Below are 23,835 nucleotides of genomic sequence, written 5' to 3'. Positions count from 1 at the left end.
CGTGAATAAACCTTTTTGACTATTTTAGCTGGGCTCCGTCTGTTTCATTCGACCAGGATCTTACACATTCTGGTTTGCAGACTGAGTTATATAATTAAATTGGGTGATGTACCTTGAGAACATAATTCTCTTATCAAAACACTGTTGGGCACAGACAGCAGCACAAAGGGCAAGAAGGTAGAGACAAAAATACATAATGAGAAGTGAAACTGTCAGTAAGAGTGTCAATGATTGAGTCTTTGAATGAAGAGATGGAGATAAAACTGTCCAGTTTGAGTGTTTTGTTGCAGCTCGTTCCAGTCGCTAGCTCCAGCGAACTGAAAAGAGGAGCGACCCAGGGATGTGTGTGCTTTGAGGACTTTTAACAGAATGTGACTGGCAGAACGGGTGTTGTATGTGGAAGATGAGGGCTGCAGTAGATATCTCAGATCGGGGGGAGTGAGGCCTAGGAGGGTTTTTATAAATAAGCATAAACCAATGTGTCTTGTGACGAGTATACAGAAATGACCAGTTTACAGAGGAGTATAGAGTGTAGTGATGTGTCCTATAAGAAGCATTAGTGGCAAATCTGATGGCTGAATGGTAAAGCACATCTAGCCGCTCGAGAGCACCCTTAAAAATGTTGATTTGATTTGATTACCTGCCGATCTATGATCTATAAATTACGTCTCCGTAATCTAGCATGGGTAGAATGGTCATCTGAATCAGGGTTAGTTTGGCAGCTGGAGTGAAAGAGGAGCGATTACGATAGAGGATGGGAGGTGAGGAAATGCTGACTTAATGAAGTAGATAAAAGTGTCGGCTAAATAGCCTACATTATAGATAGTTTTTATCCAAAGCAATTAGTTTGCATGTGTAAACACAGAATCCTATTCATTACTCCATGTGCCTAATTACGTCACTTTTGTTTTGAGCCGACTTCACCGTGGGCTTTGAACAGGAGGCAGCCCTGTTCCAAAATGAATGCAATCAACTTTCACCTGATACAAAACACACCTACTCGATCTACTGCATTTGGGGCCCGGGAAAACAGCTAACTTACTGCATTTTAACACATTTTGCCATGGTGCAGAGGGAAACATTTACAGTTTTATAATTCTACATTACAGATTTTGGCATGAGGCCAAGAGAAAATGTTGCAGTTTTAAAGCTAATTTCCAGCAATTCTACACATTTTGCTATCATATGCTATCTGGAGGACCCCCTATGATAAAATGTGTAGATTTGCAGGAAATTGGCTTTAAAACTGCAACTCTGCATTTCGACACACCCACTCGCTCATACCCTAGTCACCATATTGGGCTGCAGCTACCCATACTTGGTATTTTACATGGTGTTATTTTCCTTTTTTCCCACCCTGTCCAGTTGGTGGCGGTGTTGCACAACCTTTTCGTTTGCCGCAAGTCATAAAACCACTAATGAGGAAGAAAAAAAATATCAAGCTCTGTGTGTCTTGTTGAGCTTTGATGCAGGGTTTCGACCTGGTGCAATGTAAGATTTTCCCATTCCACCTTTCCCTTTTATTTGTGGGTGACCAAATGTGCAATACGCCCCCCAGACCTTCGAAAGGCACCAATACATAAACACAACGTCTAAGTCTGCCGGAAATACACACGAAGAAGGAAAATATCAACAATTTGTAAATCAGAAATGTCATGTTCAGTTTACAGCTGTAAGAATAGAGGGCATGATACATATGATAAAAATAATCAGTTGCGTGCTAAAAAAGTTAGGCTTCACAGGTAAAGCTTGCAGCATTTGACTAACAACACGCTATTCGCTAACAACGTAGTGTGAGCAACTGGTTAGCCAACAAGTTAGTTAGCAGCTAACGTTATCTTGTGAGGCTAGCTGACAGATTTACGGTCATTTCGATGTTATAGATCATGTCGTATTATAACTTATCATAACAAACTAGTTAGCTAGTTAACGTTATTACTATATTCGTTTTTGTCTTAAAGCTAAACAAGCAAGTCCTGCTGTTGTGAAGAGATCTGGGAATATGTCCAATGCAATGCTTTTTAATTCGGCTATTGTCGATATTTAGGCTAGCCATAACTGTTTTTCTATATCATACCCAAAATATAAGGTTTTATTACTCCATTGTTTTCCATAACAATGATGTAAACAAACAACACAGGTCTTCAAAATATGTTTCAGCCTGTCATGGGGTGTATTCACTAGGAACCAAACATAAGCAAACGAAACGGGGAGGGACCACCTGAATTTGACCAATAGAAACTAATACTAATAAGACTAAGACTAATACAATTTGATTTGAACAAGGTTATTAACATTTTGTATTATTTTTATATCTTACATTTTATGATATTTGAACCAGATCAAGGAGAAATGGGAATGGCTGACAATGGAAGTGAAGGGGCCATTTCCAGAGACCCAAATTGGACACAGATTTGTACTAACTGTAATGGACTACTATTCCAAATGGATGGAAGCCTACCCCATGAAGACCTGCACCAGTAAAGAGATTGCCAAAATCATCTCTGACCTCATCTCTCGCTTCGGCTTCCCTGTTGGAATCCTGTGTTGTTTGGGTGTAATGCTGACTGTAGAGGTAAGAGATACTGTGGTTAGTTTATAGAGATGGTATTGTGTAGTTTCTTATACGGTATGTGCAGCATGTATTTATGCTAGGGTTACTGTACCACCACCTGAAAACAAAATCACTTGTATTGGTTGTGTATGTTGTACCAAATGATCTCATGAATATTAAGTACCCCTCCTATTTTTTTTATTTTACAGATCAACTCGGCTTTGGGGGATCTGAAAAAACTGACAGGCCAACTCATATTCTACCGTCCTCTGGGAGTGTCACTGGATCCAGTAACAAAGTCCCTTGTAGACCGGTTTGTCCTCCAATGTACCTTGCTACACAGCCACTAGATTTTAAAAGCTTATGGATAGTTTGTTGCTTGTCAAATCAAATCAAATCAAATTTGATTTGTCACGTGCTGAATACAACAGGTGTCGACCTTACAGTGAAATGCTTACCTAATAAGTGTTAAGTAAAATATAAGTAAAAAAATAAATAAAAGTAACAAATAATTAAATAGCAGCAGTAAAATAACAATAGCTAGACTATATACAGGGGGGTACCAGTACAGAGTCAATGTGCGGGGGCACTGGTTAGCTGAGGTAATATGTACATGTAGGTAACGTTAAAGTGACTATGCATAGATTATAAACCGAGAGTAGCAGCAGCGTAAAAGAGGGGTCTGGGTAGCCCTTTGATTAGCTGTTCAGGAGTCTTATGGCTTGGGGGGTAGAATCTGTTAAGAAGCCTTTTGGACCTTGACTTGGCGCTCCGGTGCCGATCTGATGACCCATGCCAAATCGTTTCAGTCTCCTGATGGGGAATAGGCTGCATGGATAGAGCACTATGTGGCAGGTTGATTGCCTTCTATCATTGCAAGACAGTTCAGTGAGTCAGTCGCAAGATTGGAAGAATTTCCTGTAGAATATTGAAGTCGCCAACGGAAACACGTGCTGTTACCAGTGCATTGCAACCCAGACATTGCTTAACTTTTAAATAATTTTTCAAGAAGCGCAAAATAGAACTGGGTAATGATTGCAATAATCTTTTGTCAGTTTTCTGAATCCAAACACATGACATGCTAGCCCAGCTGACTTGTTATAATAGGCATGTGTTTTGTTTCATACATGTTTTATCATATACCTGGACAGGTTGGTGTCAGATTTGGTGAAAGAACATCCTGATCGTTGGGATGTTTACCTGGCTGCCAGTGTATTCAGCTTCTGCTGCAAAGAGCACCCCACCACCAGACAAATACCGCTGTCTCTGCTGCGCTGCGGAGGGACTCAGTCTGTCTCCACCTCACCAAGAAAACTGCCTGTAAGTTGGAGACTGCCCGTGTTTAGACTCACAGGTCACAACTAAAATCACCAATGAATGAATCAAATATCAGAGGAATAGGTATTATTAAAGACTGAATAATATTGTCATATTTTTTCTTTTAGCTTTTAAACTGACTTGGGCTTTGATCACTCTGTTTGCATTGCAGTACAATGGGATTAAAGGAAGAACCTTTGTCATACTAGAAGCCCAACCACCTACAAAGGAAGTCTGTGCACAGTGCAGTCAGTGCTTGGAATGGATGTTGGTCACTCAGGACTCTGAGCTGAAGAGATATGAGGAGATGAAGAGTGGCCATGAGCTGCAGGGTGGCCCTAGAGGTCATGAGGGGTTAGCAGACAAGGATGTTTTCAAACAAGGACTGAAAATATGGAGGATATAATAAGGACGTTGGAAACCAAGTGGTGGTGAAGGAAGATATTGATGTAGGGGTGAAAAAAGGTTCCTAGGGGAAGAAGTACATGTGTATGTATTTGTATAAGTTGCTCTGATGACCCTTTTGTCATTAAAAACAACGGTATAAAGTGTTTAAATTACATCTCGATTGTGTTTCTTTAATTAAATAAAAACTGTCAAATGTGTTTCTGAATAAAATTAGAACCGCTGTTTTTATTGTCACCCCGTCCAGTCAGTGGCGGTAATGTCCTACTTATTCCTTTGCCGCCCGGCATAAACCACCAATGAGGCAGAGAAGAAGGGTGACGAAAATGCAGGAAGTCATTAATTAGCTAAGGAGAGTCAGTCCAGAAAACTGATTTACTTTCAAGGCTACGGTAAGCATTAACACGCATATTGTCAAATATTCCAACACCATGGACTAATACACGAATCATGCATACATGTGTTTATTACAGTGTTTAGTTTTGTTAGTTTGTTGAAATGTCATCTCAAGCACTTCGAAGTTCCGTGTCAGCATCATCGCTACCACACCGCTAGCCAGCTAACGTTAACTTGTTGTGCAATGATTTGTGATTATTACTTGCTTTTGAACTTGTCTTCTCATATTTGAGCTTCGGGATATTGAACAGCTAACCACTTATGTTACCACGAGGTCAGACAGGTTTTGTTGTTTACAGATATTGACATACTATCTGAAATATTAGCTATCCAGCTACTTTGCTTGAAATGCATGAGGAACTGAGATTCCCCCGCCTATTGTGCCCCTGACCTGACAAGCTAGCAACCCAGATTGCTGGTTTCTAAGCTCGCAAGATAATTTCTAGCCTTATATAGGTAAATTACTGTAGTTTCAGACTGTAACCACCATGTCAATTGGCTAACGCAAAAGGCATTGAATTGAGGATGTTCGCTAGGTGTTGTCTCCTTTGTGGCATATACTTACCTTTTGGTCCCCTGAGTCATGAACAGTCATTATGAAGTTTCTTATCTCGGGCTGATCTGAGAACAGAGCTCAGGAGACAGTTGAGTCCAAGTGGAACTGATGACACACATTTCAAGAAGGAAACATTCCAACCGTCTGAGAGAGAAACATAGCCCAGTGATTTCCACAGAAGGCATATTTTTCAGTGTAATAAAACACTGTGAATACTTGTGGAGGGGTAATGGCTCGTATCGCTTTTTCTCCACTTTTCTCTCCGCCTTGTGTAGATGTCCTGCTTTGAGAGTGATAAGAGCAGCCTGGAGAATGATGAAGCGTGTTGTGGTGGGGCGGCCGCGTCACAGCTGTCCAACTGTGCGCTGGCCATGCTGGAGAAAGAGAGCAGCGACTCTGCGCTGAGCCCCACGGAGAGTACCCCCACTAGCCTACAGGGCGGCGCCCCACTGCAAGGCTACGACGTGGAGTTCGACCCTCCACTGGAGAGCAAGTACGAGTGCCCCATCTGCCTCATGGCCCTGAGGGCAGCCGTACAGACGCCGTGCGGCCATCGCTTCTGCCGTAGCTGCATCGAGAAGTCCATCCGGTAAGCCTCCCCGGTACCAATACTTACAGGATAATGATACATTTACATGTTAGTTATCTAACTTTCTGTATCCTGCTTTGGGAAAATACCCTCCAGGATTTAAATAACAATATTTGCTTATTCCTTTACCCCTGCACCCACAATTATCTCTGCATGTTTATTGTCAACATTAAAGTTGTTGAGGACAGAGAACTGAACTACGGGGTGTTTTATAATCACAGCTCCTCTGAGAGACGCAGGGGTTAAAGGTAATTTATTTCATGAATCAACCTTACTATTACAGCGGTACAACATCCATGTCCATGTGCCGGGGTTAGCCAATGGTTATCTGTCGCCACGCTGCATTTCTGTCATAGGGATGACGCATGAGGTTTATTTTGGGTTAAAAAACAAACCCTGCAGGTCACAGGAACATCTAAATCGAGAGAGAGTATGTAGAAATAAAAATAGACCTATATTTTCATATAAATGCCCTTTTTCTGGCCCTCGTAACGATTTTGACAAACAAATCGGTCATGTGGCCCTCCATAGAGTTTCAAAATCCCCATGTGGCGCTAGAGCCAGAAATGTTTTTGCGCCAGTCTGAGATGGACTCAGGCTGGGCGATGACAGCCTCTTGGGTTACTGATTTACTGGATAAATGATTGGCCATATTCTGGATGATTTGCTCTGTCACTACCTTCACTTCCCCACAATTACAATTACAGTACCAAGCTACCTTTGTGTGTCCCTTTTCACAAGATGATGAGGATGGGGCGGGGTAGCCTAGTGGTTAGAGCGTTGGACTAGTAACCGGAAGGTTGCAAGTTCAAAACCCCCGAGCTGACAAGGTACAAATCTGTCGTTCTGCCCCTGAACAGGCAGTTAACCCACTGTTCCTAGGCCGTCATTGAAAATAAGAATTTGTTCTTAACTGACTTGCCTGGTTAAATAAAGGTACAATTTTTAAAAATGATGAATACATGGACAGTTTTTTTCAAATGAATAAGTCCTCAAAAGATAATGGTTGTAAGTGATCTCAAAAAGGAGCCTTCTCATTGGACAAGTTCAGGTAGTAGGGCCTACCTCCATTTTAAAATGGTTTCTCCTGTTTGTTAATGAATGAAACCCTGGTCCCAAGCATCATACTGATCTCTCTCTCTCTTTCTTTCTTTCTTTCCCCCCCAGTGATACAGGGCAGAGGTGTCCAGTGGATAACGAGGTACTACGGGAAGACCAGCTGTTCCCAGATAACTTTGCCAAGCGGGAGATCCTCTCCCTAACGGTGCGCTGCACCAACGTAGGCTGCACTGACAAAATGGAGCTTCGCCGCCTGGATGTAGGCATCCTTCTCCACAGACAATGGCTGACACCTTAGTTCATATCACTTCAACTGTGTTGCCATGTTGAAACCAAATGATTAGCTCACTCTGCCATCTCACCCTGCCAGGGCCATGTTACGAAATGTGAGTTTGCCACCGTGCCTTGTCCGCTGTGCCAGGACGCGGTGTGGAAGAGCCAGCTGGAGATGCACCAAAGCCAACACTGCCAGCGGAGACCTGTGTCCTGTCCCGACTGTGTAGAGAGCTTTGTTTACGAGGACAGCAAGGTAAGCATCACCAACTTATTCATGCTGAGTGCACTATCCTGAATAAATAAAGATTAATTGGATTGACTGCCGGGTGCACCGCCTCAGTTAGCTTAGATAGCAGCACAGCGCTTTCGAAAAAAACGTGACCATAGTCTCAGTCAGTAAGAAACTGTGTTCGTTCTCCATTGGAGCTCCCCTTTAATGTTCAGTGAAAAAAGTGGATAGACTGTGTTATTTCTGAAGCTGGTCATGTGACAGCCTTTTGAACATTGTTTTTGTTGTGTCCTCAGATTCATGAGTCGCTGTGTCCCTTTGCCAACGTGGTGTGTCAGTACTGCGGTATGGAGCTCATCAGAGACCAGGTGGGGAAGGAGACCTGATGGCTGCCGTTTTAGATTTAGCTGATTACTAAACCTATGAGATGGTGGTGTAGAACAGTAGTCCTGATTACTAAACCTATGAGATGATGATGGTGGTGTAGAACAGTAGTCCTGATTACTAAACCTATGAGATGGTGGTGTAGAACAGTAGTCCTGATTACTAAACCTATGAGATGATGATGATGATGGTGGTGTAGAGCAGTAGTCCTGATTACTGAACCTATGAGATGATGATGGTGGTGTAGAGCAGTAGTCCTGATTACTAAACCTATTAGATGGTGGTGTAGAGCAGTAGTCCTGATTACTAAATGTATGAGATGGTGGTGTAGAGCAGTAGTCCTGATTACTAAACCTATGAGATGATGATGGTGTAGAGCAGTAGTCCTGATTACTAAACCTATGAGATGATGATGGTGTAGAGCAGTAGTCCTGATTACTAAACCTATGAGATGATGATGGTGTAGAGCAGTAGTCCTGATTACTAAATGTATGAGATGGTGGTGTAGAGCAGTAGTCCTGATTACTAAACCTATGAGATGATGGAGGTGTAGAGCAGTAGTCCTGATTACTAAACCTATGAGATGATGGTGGTGTAGAGCAGTAGTCCTGATTACTAAACCTATGAGATGATGGAGGTGTAGAGCAGTAGTCCTGATTACTAAACCTATGAGATGATGATGGTGGTGTAGAGCAGTAGTCCTGATTACTAAACCTATGAGATGATGGAGGTGTGAGAGCAGTAGTCCTGATTACTAAACCTATGAGATGATGATGATGTAGAGAGCAGTAGTCCTGATTACTAAACCTATGAGGTTATGATGGTGGTGTAGAGCAGTAGTCCTGATTACTAAACCTATGAGATGATGGTGGTGTAGAGCAGTAGTCCTGATTACTAAACCTATTAGATGGTGGTGTAGAGCAGTAGTCCTGATTACTAAACCTATGAGATGATGGTGTAGAGCAGTAGTCCTGATTACTAAACCTATGAGATGATGATGGTGTAGAGCAGTAGTCCTGATTACTAAACCTATGAGATGATGATGGTGTAGAGCAGTAGTCCTGATTACTAAACCTATGAGATGATGATGGAGGTGTCGAGCAGTAGTCCTGATTACTAAACCTATGAGATGATGATGATGATGATGGTGGTGTAGAGCAGTAGTCCTGATTACTGAACCTATGAAATGATGATGGTGGTGGTGGTGTAGAGCAGTAGTCCTGATTACTGAACCTATGAGATGGTGATGGTGTAGAGCAGTAGTCCTGATTACTGAACCTATGAGATGATGATGGTGTTGGTGTAGAGCAGTAATCCTGATTACTAAACCTATGAGATGATGATGGTGGTGAGACAGTAGTCCTGATTACTAAACCTATGAGATGATGATGATGGTGTAGAGCAGTAGTCCTGATTACTAAACCTATGAGATGATGGTGGTGGTGTAGACAGTAGTCCTGATTACTAAACCTATGAGATGATGATGGTGGTGTAGAGCAGTAGTCCTGATTACTAAACCTATGAGATGGTGGTGGTGTAGAACAGTAATCCTGATTACTAAACCTATGAGATGATGATGGTGGTGATGGTGTAGAGCAGTAGTCCTGATTACTGAACCTATGAGATGATGGTGGTGTAGAGCAGTAGTCCTGATTACTAAACCTATGAGATGGTGGTGGAGAGTAGTAGTCCTGATTACTAAACCTATGAGATGATGATGATGGTGGTGGAGAGTAGTAATCCTGATTACTAAACCTATGAGATGGTGGTGTAGAACAGTAGTCCTGATTACTAAACCTATGAGATGATGATGGGTGGTGTAGAGCAGTAGTCCTGATTACTAAACCTATGAGATGATGATGATGGTAGAGCAGTAGTCCTGATTACTAAACCTATGAGATGATGGTGTAGAGCAGTAGTCCTGATTACTAAACCTATGAGATGATGATGATGATGGTGTAGAGCAGTAGTCCCTATTACTAAACCTATGAGATGGTGGTGTAGAGCAGTAGTCCTGATTACTAAACCTATGAGATGGTGGTGTAGAGCAGTAGTCCTGATTACTAAACCTATGAGATGGTGGTGTAGAACAGTAGTCCTGATTACTAAACCTATGAGATGATGATGGTGGTGTAGAACAGTAGTCCTGATTACTAAACCTATGAGATGATGATGGTGGTGTAGAGCAGTAGTCCTGATTACTAAACCTATGAGATGATGATGGTGGTGGTGGTGTAGAGCAGTAGTCCTGATTACTGAACCTATGAGATGATGATGGTGGTGGTGGTGGTGGTGTAGAGCAGTAGTCCTGATTACTGAACCTATGAGATGGTGATGGTGTAGAGCAGTAGTCCTGATTACTAAACCTATGAGATGATGATGATGGTGGTGGTGGTGTAGAGCAGTAGTCCTGATTACTAAACCTATGAGATGATGATGGAGGTGTAGAGCAGTAGTCCTGATTACTAAACCTATGAGATGATGATGGAGGTGTAGAGCAGTAGTCCTGATTACTAAACCTATGAGATGATGATGGAGGTGTAGAGCAGTAGTCCTGATTACTAAACCTATGAGATGGTGGTGTAGAGCAGTAGTCCTGATTACTAAACCTATGAGATGATGATGGTGGTGTAGAGCAGTAGTCCTGATTACTAAACCTATGAGATGGTGGTGTAGAGCAGTAGTCCTGATTACTAAACCTATGAGATGGTGGTGTAGAACAGTAGTCCTGATTACTAAACCTATGAGATGATGATGATGGTGGTGTAGAACAGTAGTCCTGATTACTAAACCTATGAGATGATGATGGTGTAGAGCAGTAGTCCTGATTACTAAACCTATGAGATGATGATGGAGGTGTAGAGCAGTAGTCCTGATTACTAAACCTATGAGATGATGATGGTGGTGTAGAGCAGTAGTCCTGATTACTGAACCTATGAGATGATGATGATGGTGGTGTAGAGCAGTAGTCCTGATTACTAAACCTATGAGATGATGGGTGGTGGTGGTGGTGTAGAGCAGTAGTCCTGATTACTAAACCTATGAGATGATGATGATGGTGGTGGTGTAGAGCAGTAGTCCTGATTACTGAACCTATGAGATGATGATGGTGGTGGTGGTGGTGTAGAGCAGTAGTCCTGATTACTAAACCTATGAGATGATGATGATGGTGGTGTAGAGCAGTAGTCCTGATTACTAAACCTATGAGATGATGATGATGATGATGATGGTGGTGTAGAGCAGTAGTCCTGATTACTAAACCTATGAGATGGTGGTGTAGAACAGTAGTCCTGATTACTAAACCTATGAGATGATGATGATGGTGGTGTAGAACAGTAGTCCTGATTACTAAACCTATGAGATGATGGTGGTGTAGAACAGTAGTCCTGATTACTAAACCTATGAGATGATGATGGTGTAGAGCAGTAGTCCTGATTACTAAACCTATGAGATGATGATGGTGGTGTAGAACAGTAGTCCTGATTACTAAACCTATGAGATGATGATGGTGGTGTAGAGCAGTAGTCCTGATTACTGAACCTATGAGATGATGATGGTGGTGGTGGTGTAGAGCAGTAGTCCTGATTACTGAACCTATGAGATGATGATGGTGGTGGTGGTGTAGAGCAGTAGTCCTGATTACTAAACCTATGAGATGATGATGGAGGTGTAGAGCAGTAGTCCTGATTACTAAACCTATGAGATGATGATGGTGTAGAGCAGTCGTCCTGATTACTAAACCTATGAGATGATGATGATGGTGGTGTAGAGCAGTAGTCCTGATTACTAAACCTATGAGATGGTGGTGGTGTGGTGTAGAGCAGTAGTCCTGATTACTAAACCTATGAGATGATGGTGGTGGTGAACAGTAGTCCTGATTACTAAACCTATGAGATGATGATGGTGTAGAACAGTAGTCCTGATTACTAAACCTATGAGATGATGATGGTGGTGTGAACAGTAGTCCTGATTACTAAACCTATGAGATGGGTGGTGTAGAGCAGTAGTCCTGATTACTAAACCTATGAGATGATGATGGTGGTAGAACAGTAGTCCTGATTACTAAACCTATGAGATGATGATGGTGGTGGTGTAGAGCAGTAGTCCTGATTACTAAACCTATGAGATGATGATGGTGTAGAGCAGTAGTCCTGATTACTAAACCTATGAGATGATGATGGTGGTGGTGTAGAGCAGTAGTCCTGATTACTAAACCTATGAGATGATGATGGTGGTGGTGGTGTAGAGCAGTAGTCCTGATTACTAAACCTATGAGATGATGATGGTGGTGGTGGTGTAGAGCAGTAGTCCTGATTACTAAACCTATGAGATGATGATGGTGGTGGTGTGGTGTAGAGCAGTAGTCCTGATTACTAAACCTATGAGATGATGATGGTGTAGAGCAGTAGTCCTGATTACTAAACCTATGAGATGATGATGGAGGTGTAGAGCAGTAGTCCTGATTACTAAACCTATGAGATGATGATGGTGGTGTAGAGCAGTAGTCCTGATTACTGAACCTATGAGATGATGATGATGGTGGTGTAGAACAGTAGTCCTGATTACTAAACCTATGAGATGGTGGTGTAGAACAGTAGTCCTGATTACTAAACCTATGAGATGGTGGTGTAGAACAGTAGTCCTGATTACTAAACCTATGAGATGATGATGGTGGTGTAGAACAGTAGTCCTGATTACTAAACCTATGAGATGGTGGTGGTGTAGAACAGTAGTCCTGATTACTAAACCTATGAGATGATGGTGGTGTAGAACAGTAGTCCTGATTACTAAACCTATGAGATGATGGTGGTGTAGAACAGTAGTCCTGATTACTAAACCTATGAGATGATGATGGTGTAGAACAGTAGTCCTGATTACTAAACCTATGAGATGATGATGGTGGTGTAGAACAGTAGTCCTGATTACTAAACCTATGAGATGATGATGGTGTAGAGCAGTAGTCCTGATTACTAAACCTATGAGATGATGGTGGTGTAGAACAGTAGTCCTGATTACTAAACCTATGAGATGATGATGGTGGTGTAGAACAGTAGTCCTGATTACTAAACCTATGAGATGATGATGGTGGTGTGGTGTAGAGCAGTAGTCCTGATTACTAAACCTATGAGATGGTGGTGAGAGCAGTAGTCCTGATTACTAAACCTATGAGATGGTGGTGTGGTGTAGAGCAGTAGTCCTGATTACTAAACCTATGAGATGATGATGGAACAGTAGTCCTGATTACTAAACCTATGAGATGATGATGAGAGAGCAGTAGTCCTGATTACTAAACCTATGAGATGATGGTGTAGAACAGTAGTCCTGATTACTAAACCTATGAGATGATGATGTAGAACAGTAGTCCTGATTACTAAACCTATGAGATGGTGGTGTAGAACAGTAGTCCTGATTACTAAACCTATGAGATGATGATGGTGGTGTAGAGCAGTAGTCCTGATTACTAAACCTATGAGATGATGATGGTGTAGAGCAGTAGTCCTGATTACTAAACCTATGAGATGATGATGTAGAACAGTAGTCCTGATTACTAAACCTATGAGATGGTGGTGTAGAACAGTAGTCCTGATTACTAAACCTATGAGATGATGGTGGTGTAGAACAGTAGTCCTGATTACTAAACCTATGAGATGATGATGGAGGTGTCGAGCAGTAGTCCTGATTACTAAACCTATGAGATGATGATGATGGTGGTGTAGAGCAGTAGTCCTGATTACTAAACCTATGAGATGATGATGGTGTAGAGCAGTAGTCCTGATTACTAAACCTATGAGATGATGATGGAGGTGTAGAGCAGTAGTCCTGATTACTAAACCTATGAGATGATGATGGAGGTGTAGAGCAGTAGTCCTGATTACTAAACCTATGAGATGATGATGGTGGTGTAGAGCAGTAGTCCTGATTACTGAACCTATGAGATGATGATGGTGGTGGTGTAGAGCATTAGTCCTGATTACTAAACCTATGAGATGGTGGTGTAGAGCAGTAGTCCTGATTACTAAACCTATGAGATGATGGTGGTGGTGTAGAGCAGTAGTCCTGATTACTAAACCTATGAGATGATGATGGTGTAGAGCAGTAGTCCTGATTACTAAACCTATGAGATGATGATGATGATGGTGTAGAGCAGTAGTCCTGATTACTGAACCTATGAAATGATGATGTGTAGAGCAGTAGTCCTGATTACTGAACCTATGAGATGGTGATGGTGTAGAGCAGTAGTCCTGATTACTGAACCTATGAGATGATGATGGTGTTGGTGTAGAGCAGTAATCCTGATTACTAAACCTATGAGATGGTGGTGTAGAACAGTAGTCCTGATTACTAAACCTATGAGATGATGATGATGGTGGTGTAGAGTAGTAGTCCTGATTACTAAACCTATGAGATGATGGTGTTGGTGTAGAGCAGTAGTCCTGATTACTAAACCTATGAGATGATGATGGTGGTGTAGAGCAGTAGTCCTGATTACTAAACCTATGAGATGAGGATGGTGGTGTAGAGCAGTAGTCCTGATTACTAAACCTATGAGATGATGATGGTGGTGGTGGTGTAGAGCAGTAGTCCTGATTACTGAAACCTATGAGATGATGATGGTGGTGGTGTAGAGCAGTAGTCCTGATTACTAAACCTATGAGATGATGATGGTGGTGGTGGTGTAGAGCTGTAGTCCTGATTACTAAACCTATGAGATGATGATGGAGGTGTAGAGCAGTAGTCCTGATTACTAAACCTATGAGATGATGATGGTGGTGTAGAGCAGTAGTCCTGATTACTGAACCTATGAGATGATGGTGGTGTAGAACAGTAGTCCTGATTACTAAACCTATGAGATGATGATGTAGAACAGTAGTCCTGATTACTAAACCTATGAGATGGTGGTGTAGAACAGTAGTCCTGATTACTAAACCTATGAGATGATGATGATGATGGTGTAGAGCAGTAGTCCTGATTACTAAACCTATGAGATGGTGGTGTAGAACAGTAGTCCTGATTACTAAACCTATGAGATGATGGTGTAGAACAGTAGTCCTGATTACTAAACCTATGAGATGGTGGGTGTAGAGCAGTAGTCCTGATTACTAAACCTATGAGATGATGATGGTGGTGTAGAGCAGTAGTCCTGATTACTAAACCTAGAGATGATGTGGTGTAGAGCAGTAGTCCTGATTACTAAACCTATGAGATGATGATGGTGGTGTAGAGCAGTAGTCCTGATTACTAAACCTATGAGATGATGATGGTGTAGAGCAGTAGTCCTGATTACTAAACCTATGAGATGATGATGGAGGTGTAGAGCAGTAGTCCTGATTACTAAACCTATGAGATGATGATGATGGTGGTGTAGAGCAGTAGTCCTGATTACTGAACCTATGAAATGATGATGGTGGTGGTGGTGGTGTAGAGCAGTAGTCCTGATTACTGAGCCTATGAGATGATGGTGGTGATGGTGTAGAGCAGTAGTCCTGATTACTAAACCTATGAGATGATGGTGGTGTAGAGCAGTAGTCCTGATTACTAAACCTATGAGATGATGATGGAGGTGTAGAGCAGTAGTCCTGATTACTAAACCTATGAGATGGTGGTGTAGAGCAGTAGTCCTGATTACTAAACCTATGAGATGATGGTGTAGAACAGTAGTCCTGATTACTAAACCTATGAGATGATGATGGTGGTGTAGAACAGTAGTCCTGATTACTAAACCTATGAGATGATGATGGTGTAGAACAGTAGTCCTGATTACTAAACCTATGAGATGGTGGTGGTGTAGAACAGTAGTCCTGATTACTAAACCTATGAGATGATGATGTAGAACAGTAGTCCTGATTACTAAACCTATGAGATGGTGGTGTAGAACAGTAGTCCTGATTACTAAACCTATGAGATGATGATGGTGGTGATGGTGTAGAACAGTAGTCCTGATTACTAAACCTATGAGATGATGGTGGTGTAGAACAGTAGTCCTGATTACTAAACCTATGAGATGGTGGTGTAGAACAGTAGTCCTGATTACTAAACCTATGAGATGATGATGGTGGTGATGGTGTAGAGCAGTAGTCCTGATTACTAAACCTGAGATGATGACTAAACAGTAGTCCTGATTACTAAACCTGATGATGATGGTGTAGAGCAGTAGTCCTGATTACTAAACCTATGAGATGATGATGTCCTGATTACTAAACCTATGAGATGGTGATGTGTAGAGCAGTAGTCCTGATTACTAAACCTATGAGATGGTGGTGTAGAACAGTAGTCCTGATTACTAAACCTATGAGATGGTGGTGTAGAACAGTAGTCCTGATTACTAAACCTATGAGATGATGATGATGGTGGTGTAGAACAGTAGTCCTGATTACTAAACCTATGAGATGATGATGGTGTAGAGCAGTAGTCCTGATTACTAAACCTATGAGATGATGATGGTGGTGTAGAACAGTAGTCCTGATTACTAAACCTATGAGATGATGGTGGTGTAGAGCAGTAGTCCTGATTACTAAACCTATGAGATGATGATGGTGGTGTAGAGCAGTAGTCCTGATTACTAAACCTATGAGATGATGATGGTGTAGAGCAGTAGTCCTGATTACTAAACCTATGAGATGATGATGGTGGTGTAGAACAGTAGTCCTGATTACTAAACCTATGAGATGATGATGGTGGTGTAGAACAGTAGTCCTGATTACTAAACCTATGAGATGATGATGGTGGTGTAGAGCAGTAGTCCTGATTACTAAACCTATGAGATGATGATGATGTCCTGATTACTAAACCTATGAGATGGTGGTGTAGAGCAGTAGTCCTGATTACTAAACCTATGAGATGATGATGGTGGTGTAGAACAGTAGTCCTGATTACTAAACCTATGAGATGATGATGGTGGTGTAGAGCAGTAGTCCTGATTACTAAACCTATGAGATGATGATGGTGGTGATGTCCTGATTACTAAACCTGAGATGGTGGTGGTGTAGAGCAGTAGTCCTGATTACTAAACCTATGAGATGATGGTGGTGTAGAGCAGTAGTCCTGATTACTAAACCTATGAGATGATGATGGAGGTGTCGAGCAGTAGTCCTGATTACTAAACCTATGAGATGATGATGGTGGTGGTGGTGTAGAGCAGTAGTCCTGATTACTGAACCTATGAGATGATGATGGTGGTGGTGGTGTAGAGCAGTAGTCCTGATTACTAAACCTATGAGATGATGGTGGTGTAGAGCAGTAGTCCTGATTACTAAACCTATGAGATGATGATGGAGGTGTAGAGCAGTAGTCCTGATTACTAAACCTATGAGATGGTGGTGTAGAGCAGTAGTCCTGATTACTAAACCTATGAGATGGTGGTGTAGAGCAGTAGTCCTGATTACTAAACCTATGAGATGATGATGGTGGTGTAGAGCAGTAGTCCTGATTACTAAACCTATGAGATGGTGGTGTAGAGCAGTAGTCCTGATTACTAAACCTATGAGATGGTGGTGTAGAACAGTAGTCCTGATTACTAAACCTATGAGATGATGATGGTGGTGTAGAACAGTAGTCCTGATTACTAAACCTATGAGATGATGATGGTGTGTAGAGCAGTAGTCCTGATTACTAAACCTATGAGATGATGATGGTGGTGTAGAACAGTAGTCCTGATTACTAAACCTATGAGATGATGATGGTGGTGTAGAGCAGTAGTCCTGATTACTAAACCTATGAGATGATGATGGAGGTGTAGAGCAGTAGTCCTGATTACTAAACCTATGAGATGATGATGGTGGTGTAGAGCAGTAGTCCTGATTACTAAACCTATGAGATGATGATGGTGGTGGTGGTGTAGAGCAGTAGTCCTGATTACTGAACCTATGAGATGATGGTGGTGGTGGTGGTGTAGAGCAGTAGTCCTGATTACTGAACCTATGAGATGATGATGGTGGTGGTGGTGTAGAGCTGTAGTCCTGATTACTGAACCTATGAGATGATGATGGTGGTGGTGGTGTAGAGCAGTAGTCCTGATTACTAAACCTATGAGATGATGATGGAGGTGTAGAGCAGTAGTCCTGATTACTAAACCTATGAGATGATGATGGTGGTGTAGAGCAGTAGTCCTGATTACTAAACCTATGAGATGATGATGATGGTGGTGTAGAACAGTAGTCCTGATTACTAAACCTATGAGATGGTGGTGTAGAACAGTAGTCCTGATTACTAAACCTATGAGATGATGATGGTGGTGTAGAACAGTAGTCCTGATTACTAAACCTATGAGATGATGGTGGTGTAGAACAGTAGTCCTGATTACTAAACCTATGAGATGGTGGTGGTGTAGAACAGTAGTCCTGATTACTAAACCTATGAGATGGTGGTGGTGTAGAACAGTAGTCCTGATTACTAAACCTATGAGATGGTGGTGCTGGTGCAGAACAGTAGTCCTGATTACTAAACCTATGAGATGATGATGGTGGTGTAGAACAGTAGTCCTGATTACTAAACCTATGAGATGATGTGGTGTAGAACAGTAGTCCTGATTACTAAACCTATGAGATGATGATGTAGAACAGTAGTCCTGATTACTAAACCTATGAGATGGTGGTGTAGAACAGTAGTCCTGATTACTAAACCTATGAGATGATGATGGTGGTGGATAGTAGTAGTCCTGATTACTAAACCTATGAGATGGTGGTGTAGAACAGTAGTCCTGATTACTAAACCTATGAGATGATGGTGTTGGTGTAGAGCAGTAGTCCTGATTACTAAACCTATGAGATGATGATGGTGGTGTAGAACAGTAGTCCTGATTACTAAACCTATGAGATGATGATGGTGTAGAGCAGTAGTCCTGATTACTAAACCTATGAGATGATGATGGAGGTGTAGAGCAGTAGTCCTGATTACTAAACCTATGAGATGATGATGGTGGTGTAGAGCAGTAGTCCTGATTACTGAACCTATGAGATGATGATGGTGGTGTAGAGCAGTAGTCCTGATTACTAAGCCTATGAGATGATGGTGGTGTAGAGCAGTAGTCCTGATTACTAAACCTATGAGATGATGATGGTGGTGTCCTGATTACTAAACAGAGATGGTGGTGTAGAACAGTCCTGATTACTAAACCTATGAGATGATGATGGTGGTGTAGAACAGTAGTCCTGATTACTAAACCTATGAGATGATGATGGTGGTGTAGAGCAGTAGTCCTGATTACTAAACCTATGAGATGATGATGGTGGTGTAGAGCAGTAGTCCTGATTACTAAACCTATGAGATGATGATGGAGATGGTGGTGGTAGAGCAGTAGTCCTGATTACTAAACCTATGAGATGATGATGATGGTGGTGTAGCAGTAGTCCTGATTACTAAACCTATGAGATGATGGTGGTGTAGAAGTAGTCCTGATTACTAAACCTATGAGATGATGTGGTGTAGAGCAGTAGTCCTGATTACTAAACCTATGAGATGATGATGGTGGTGTGTAGAGCAGTAGTCCTGATTACTAAACCTATGAGATGATGATGGTGGTGTAGAGCAGTAGTCCTGATTACTAAACCTATGAGATGATGATGGTGGTGTGAGCAGTAGTCCTGATTACTAAACCTATGAGATGATGATGGTGGTGTAGAGCAGTAGTCCTGATTACTAAACCTATGAGATGATGGTGGTGTAGAGCAGTAGTCCTGATTACTAAACCTATGAGATGATGGTGGTGTAGAGCAGTAGTCCTGATTACTAAACCTATGAGATGATGATGGTGTAGAGCAGTAGTCCTGATTACTAAACCTGAGATGAGATGGTGGTGTAGAACAGTAGTCCTGATTACTAAACCTATGAGATGATGGTGGTGTAGAGCAGTAGTCCTGATTACTAAACCTATGAGATGATGATGGTGTAGAGCAGTAGTCCTGATTACTAAACCTATGAGATGATGATGGTGGTGTAGAGCAGTAGTCCTGATTACTAAACCTATGAGATGGTGGTGTAGAACAGTAGTCCTGATTACTAAACCTATGAGATGATGATGGTGGTGTAGAGCAGTAGTCCTGATTACTGAACCTATGAAATGATGATGGTGGTGGTGGTGTAGAGCAGTAGTCCTGATTACTGAACCTATGAGATGATGATGATGGTGTAGAGCAGTAGTCCTGATTACTAAACCTATGAGATGATGATGGTGGTGAACAGTAGTCCTGATTACTAAACCTATGAGATGATGATGTAGAACAGTAGTCCTGATTACTAAACCTATGAGATGATGGTGGTGTAGAACAGTAGTCCTGATTACTAAACCTATGAGATGATGGTGGTGTAGAGCAGTAGTCCTGATTACTAAACCTATGAGATGATGATGGTGGTGTAGAGCAGTAGTCCTGATTACTAAACCTATGAGATGATGGTGGTGTAGAGCAGTAGTCCTGATTACTAAACCTATGAGATGATGGTGGTGTAGAACAGTAGTCCTGATTACTAAACCTATGAGATGATGGTGATGATGTAGTGGTGGTGTAGAACAGTAGTCCTGATTACTAAACCTATGAGATGATGATGGTGGTGTAGAACAGTAGTCCTGATTACTAAACCTATGAGATGATGGTGGTGTAGAGCAGTAGTCCTGATTACTAAACCTATGAGATGATGATGGTGTGTAGAACAGTAGTCCTGATTACTAAACCTATGAGATGATGAGAGAACAGTAGTCCTGATTACTAAACCTATGAGATGATGATGGTGGTGGTGTAGAGCAGTAGTCCTGATTACTAAACCTATGAGATGATGGTGGTGTAGAGCAGTAGTCCTGATTACTAAACCTATGAGATGATGATGGTACAGTAGTCCTGATTACTAAACCTATGAGATGATGATGGTGGTGGTGGTGTAGAGCAGTAGTCCTGATTACTAAACCTATGAGATGATGATGGTGGTGGTGGAGAGCAGTAGTCCTGATTACTAAACCTATGAGATGATGATGGTGGTGTAGAGCAGTAGTCCTGATTACTAAACCTATGAGATGGTGGTGTAGAGCAGTAGTCCTGATTACTAAACCTATGAGATGATGATGATGATGGTGGTGTAGAGCAGTAGTCCTGATTACTAAACCTATGAGATGGTGGTGTAGAACAGTAGTCCTGATTACTAAACCTATGAGATGATGATGTAGAACAGTAGTCCTGATTACTAAACCTATGAGATGATGGTGTAGAACAGTAGTCCTGATTACTAAACCTATGAGATGATGATGGTGGTGTAGAGCAGTAGTCCTGATTACTAAACCTATGAGATGAGAACAGTGATTACTAAACCTATGAGATGGTGTAGAACAGTAGTCCTGATTACTAAACCTATGAGATGATGATGGTGGTGTAGAGCAGTAGTCCTGATTACTAAACCTATGAGATGATGATGGTGGTGTAGAACAGTAGTCCTGATTACTAAACCTATGAGATGATGATGGTGTAGAACAGTAGTCCTGATTACTAAACCTATGAGATGATGGTGTAGAACAGTAGTCCTGATTACTAAACCTATGAGATGATGATGGTGGTGTAGAGCAGTAGTCCTGATTACTAAACCTATGAGATGATGATGGTGTAGAGCAGTAGTCCTGATTACTAAACCTATGAGATGATGATGGTGTAGAACAGTAGTCCTGATTACTAAACCTATGAGATGATGATGGTGGTGTAGAGCAGTAGTCCTGATTACTAAACCTATGAGATGATGATGGTGGTGTAGAGCAGTAGTCCTGATTACTAAACCTATGAGATGGTGGTGTAGAGCAGTAGTCCTGATTACTAAACCTATGAGATGGTGGTGTAGAGCAGTAGTCCTGATTACTAAACCTATGAGATGATGATGATGATGGTGGTGTAGAGCAGTAGTCCTGATTACTAAACCTATGAGATGGTGGTGTAGAACAGTAGTCCTGATTACTAAACCTATGAGATGATGATGGTGGTGTAGAGCAGTAGTCCTGATTACTAAACCTATGAGATGATGATGGAGGTGTAGAGCAGTAGTCCTGATTACTAAACCTATGAGATGATGATGGAGGTGTAGAGCAGTAGTCCTGATTACTAAACCTATGAGATGATGATGGTGGTGTAGAGCAGTAGTCCTGATTACTAAACCTATGAGATGATGATGGTGGTGTAGAACAGTAGTCCTGATTACTAAACCTATGAGATGATGATGGTGTAGAGCAGTCGTCCTGATTACTAAACCTATGAGATGATGATGGTGGTGTAGAGCAGTAGTCCTGATTACTAAACCTATGAGATGGTGGTGTAGAGCAGTAGTCCTGATCACTAAACCTATGAGATGATGATGGTGGTGTAGAACAGTAGTCCTGATTACTAAACCTATGAGATGATGATGGTTACTAAACCTATGAGATGGTGGTGTAGAGCAGTAGTCCTGATTACTAAACCTATGAGATGATGATGTGGTGTAGAGCAGTAGTCCTGATTACTAAACCTATGAGATGATGATGGTGGTGTAGAGCAGTAGTCCTGATTACTAAACCTATGAGATGATGATGGTGGTGGAGCAGTAGTCCTGATTACTAAACCTATGAGATGATGATGGTGGTGGTGGTGTAGAGCAGTAGTCCTGATTACTAAACCTATGAGATGATGATGGTGGTGGTGTGGTGTAGAGCAGTAGTCCTGATTACTAAACCTATGAGATGATGATGGTGGTGTAGAGCAGTAGTCCTGATTACTAAACCTATGAGATGATGATGGTGGTGTAGAGCAGTAGTCCTGATTACTAAACCTATGAGATGATGATGAGAACAGTAGTCCTGATTACTAAACCTATGAGATGGTGGTGGTGTAGAACAGTAGTCCTGATTACTAAACCTATGAGATGATGATGGTGGTGTAGAACAGTAGTCCTGATTACTAAACCTATGAGATGATGATGGTGGTGTAGAACAGTAGTCCTGATTACTAAACCTATGAGATGATGATGATGGTGGTGTAGAACAGTAGTCCTGATTACTAAACCTATGAGATGGTGGTGTAGAACAGTAGTCCTGATTACTAAACCTATGAGATGAGATGTCCTGATTACTAAACCTATGAGATGATGATGGTGGTGTAGAACAGTAGTCCTGATTACTAAACCTATGAGATGATGATGGTGGTGTAGAACAGTAGTCCTGATTACTAAACCTATGAGATGATGATGTGGAGTCCTGATTACTAAACCTATGAGATGGTGGTGTAGAACAGTAGTCCTGATTACTAAACCTATGAGATGATGATGGTGGTGGTAGAGCAGTAGTCCTGATTACTAAACCTATGAGATGATGGAGGTGTAGAGCAGTAGTCCTGATTACTAAACCTATGAGATGATGATGATGGTGTGTAGAGCAGTAGTCCTGATTACTAAACCTATGAGATGATGATGGTGGTGGTGGTGTAGAGCAGTAGTCCTGATTACTAAACCTATGAGATGATGATGGTGGTGGTGGAGAGCAGTAGTCCTGATTACTAAACCTATGAGATGATGATGGTGGTGGTGGTGTAGAGCAGTAGTCCTGATTACTAAACCTATGAGATGATGATGGTGGTGGTGTAGAGCAGTAGTCCTGATTACTAAACCTTGATGATGGAGGTGTAGAGCAGTAGTCCTGATTACTAAACCTATGAGATGATGATGGTGGTGTAGAGCAGTAGTCCTGATTACTAAACCTATGAGATGATGATGATGGTGGTGTAGAACAGTAGTCCTGATTACTAAACCTATGAGATGGTGGTGTAGAACAGTAGTCCTGATTACTAAACCTATGAGATGATGAGTAGAACAGTAGTCCTGATTACTAAACCTATGAGATGATGGTGGTGTAGATGTCCTGATTACTAAACCTATGAGATGGTGGTGTAGAACAGTAGTCCTGATTACTAAACCTATGAGATGATGATGGTGTAGAACAGTAGTCCTGATTACTAAACCTATGAGATGATGGTGGTGTGTAGAACAGTAGTCCTGATTACTAAACCTATGAGATGATGATGGTGGTGTAGAGCAGTAGTCCTGATTACTAAACCTATGAGATGATGGTGGTGTGTAGA

The 23,835-nt window shown here is 41.7% G+C and overlaps 1 protein-coding gene across 1 annotated transcript in view; it reads left to right on the top strand.

Annotated features, from left to right (window-relative positions):
* Window positions 1-4,525: 4,525 nt before the first annotated feature.
* traf6 (TNF receptor-associated factor 6) overlaps window positions 4,526-23,835 on the top strand; it is a 41,317-nt gene continuing 22,007 nt past the window's right edge. The window contains exons 1-5 of the mRNA XM_042317942.1: window positions 4,526-4,668; window positions 5,504-5,817; window positions 6,985-7,135; window positions 7,247-7,405; window positions 7,678-7,749. Of these exons, the coding sequence (XP_042173876.1) occupies window positions 5,504-5,817; window positions 6,985-7,135; window positions 7,247-7,405; window positions 7,678-7,749 (696 nt within the window). The 5' untranslated portion in view covers window positions 4,526-4,668. The remainder of the gene's footprint in view (window positions 4,669-5,503; window positions 5,818-6,984; window positions 7,136-7,246; window positions 7,406-7,677; window positions 7,750-23,835) is intronic.

This window comes from Oncorhynchus tshawytscha, unplaced genomic scaffold (genome assembly GCF_018296145.1).
Source record: "Oncorhynchus tshawytscha isolate Ot180627B unplaced genomic scaffold, Otsh_v2.0 Un_scaffold_3036_pilon_pilon, whole genome shotgun sequence".
In the NCBI taxonomy this organism is placed as follows: Eukaryota; Metazoa; Chordata; class Actinopteri; order Salmoniformes; family Salmonidae; genus Oncorhynchus; species Oncorhynchus tshawytscha.
Note: the sequence above shows the minus strand (reverse complement) of the source record. Positions and strands in the feature narration are given on the sequence as shown.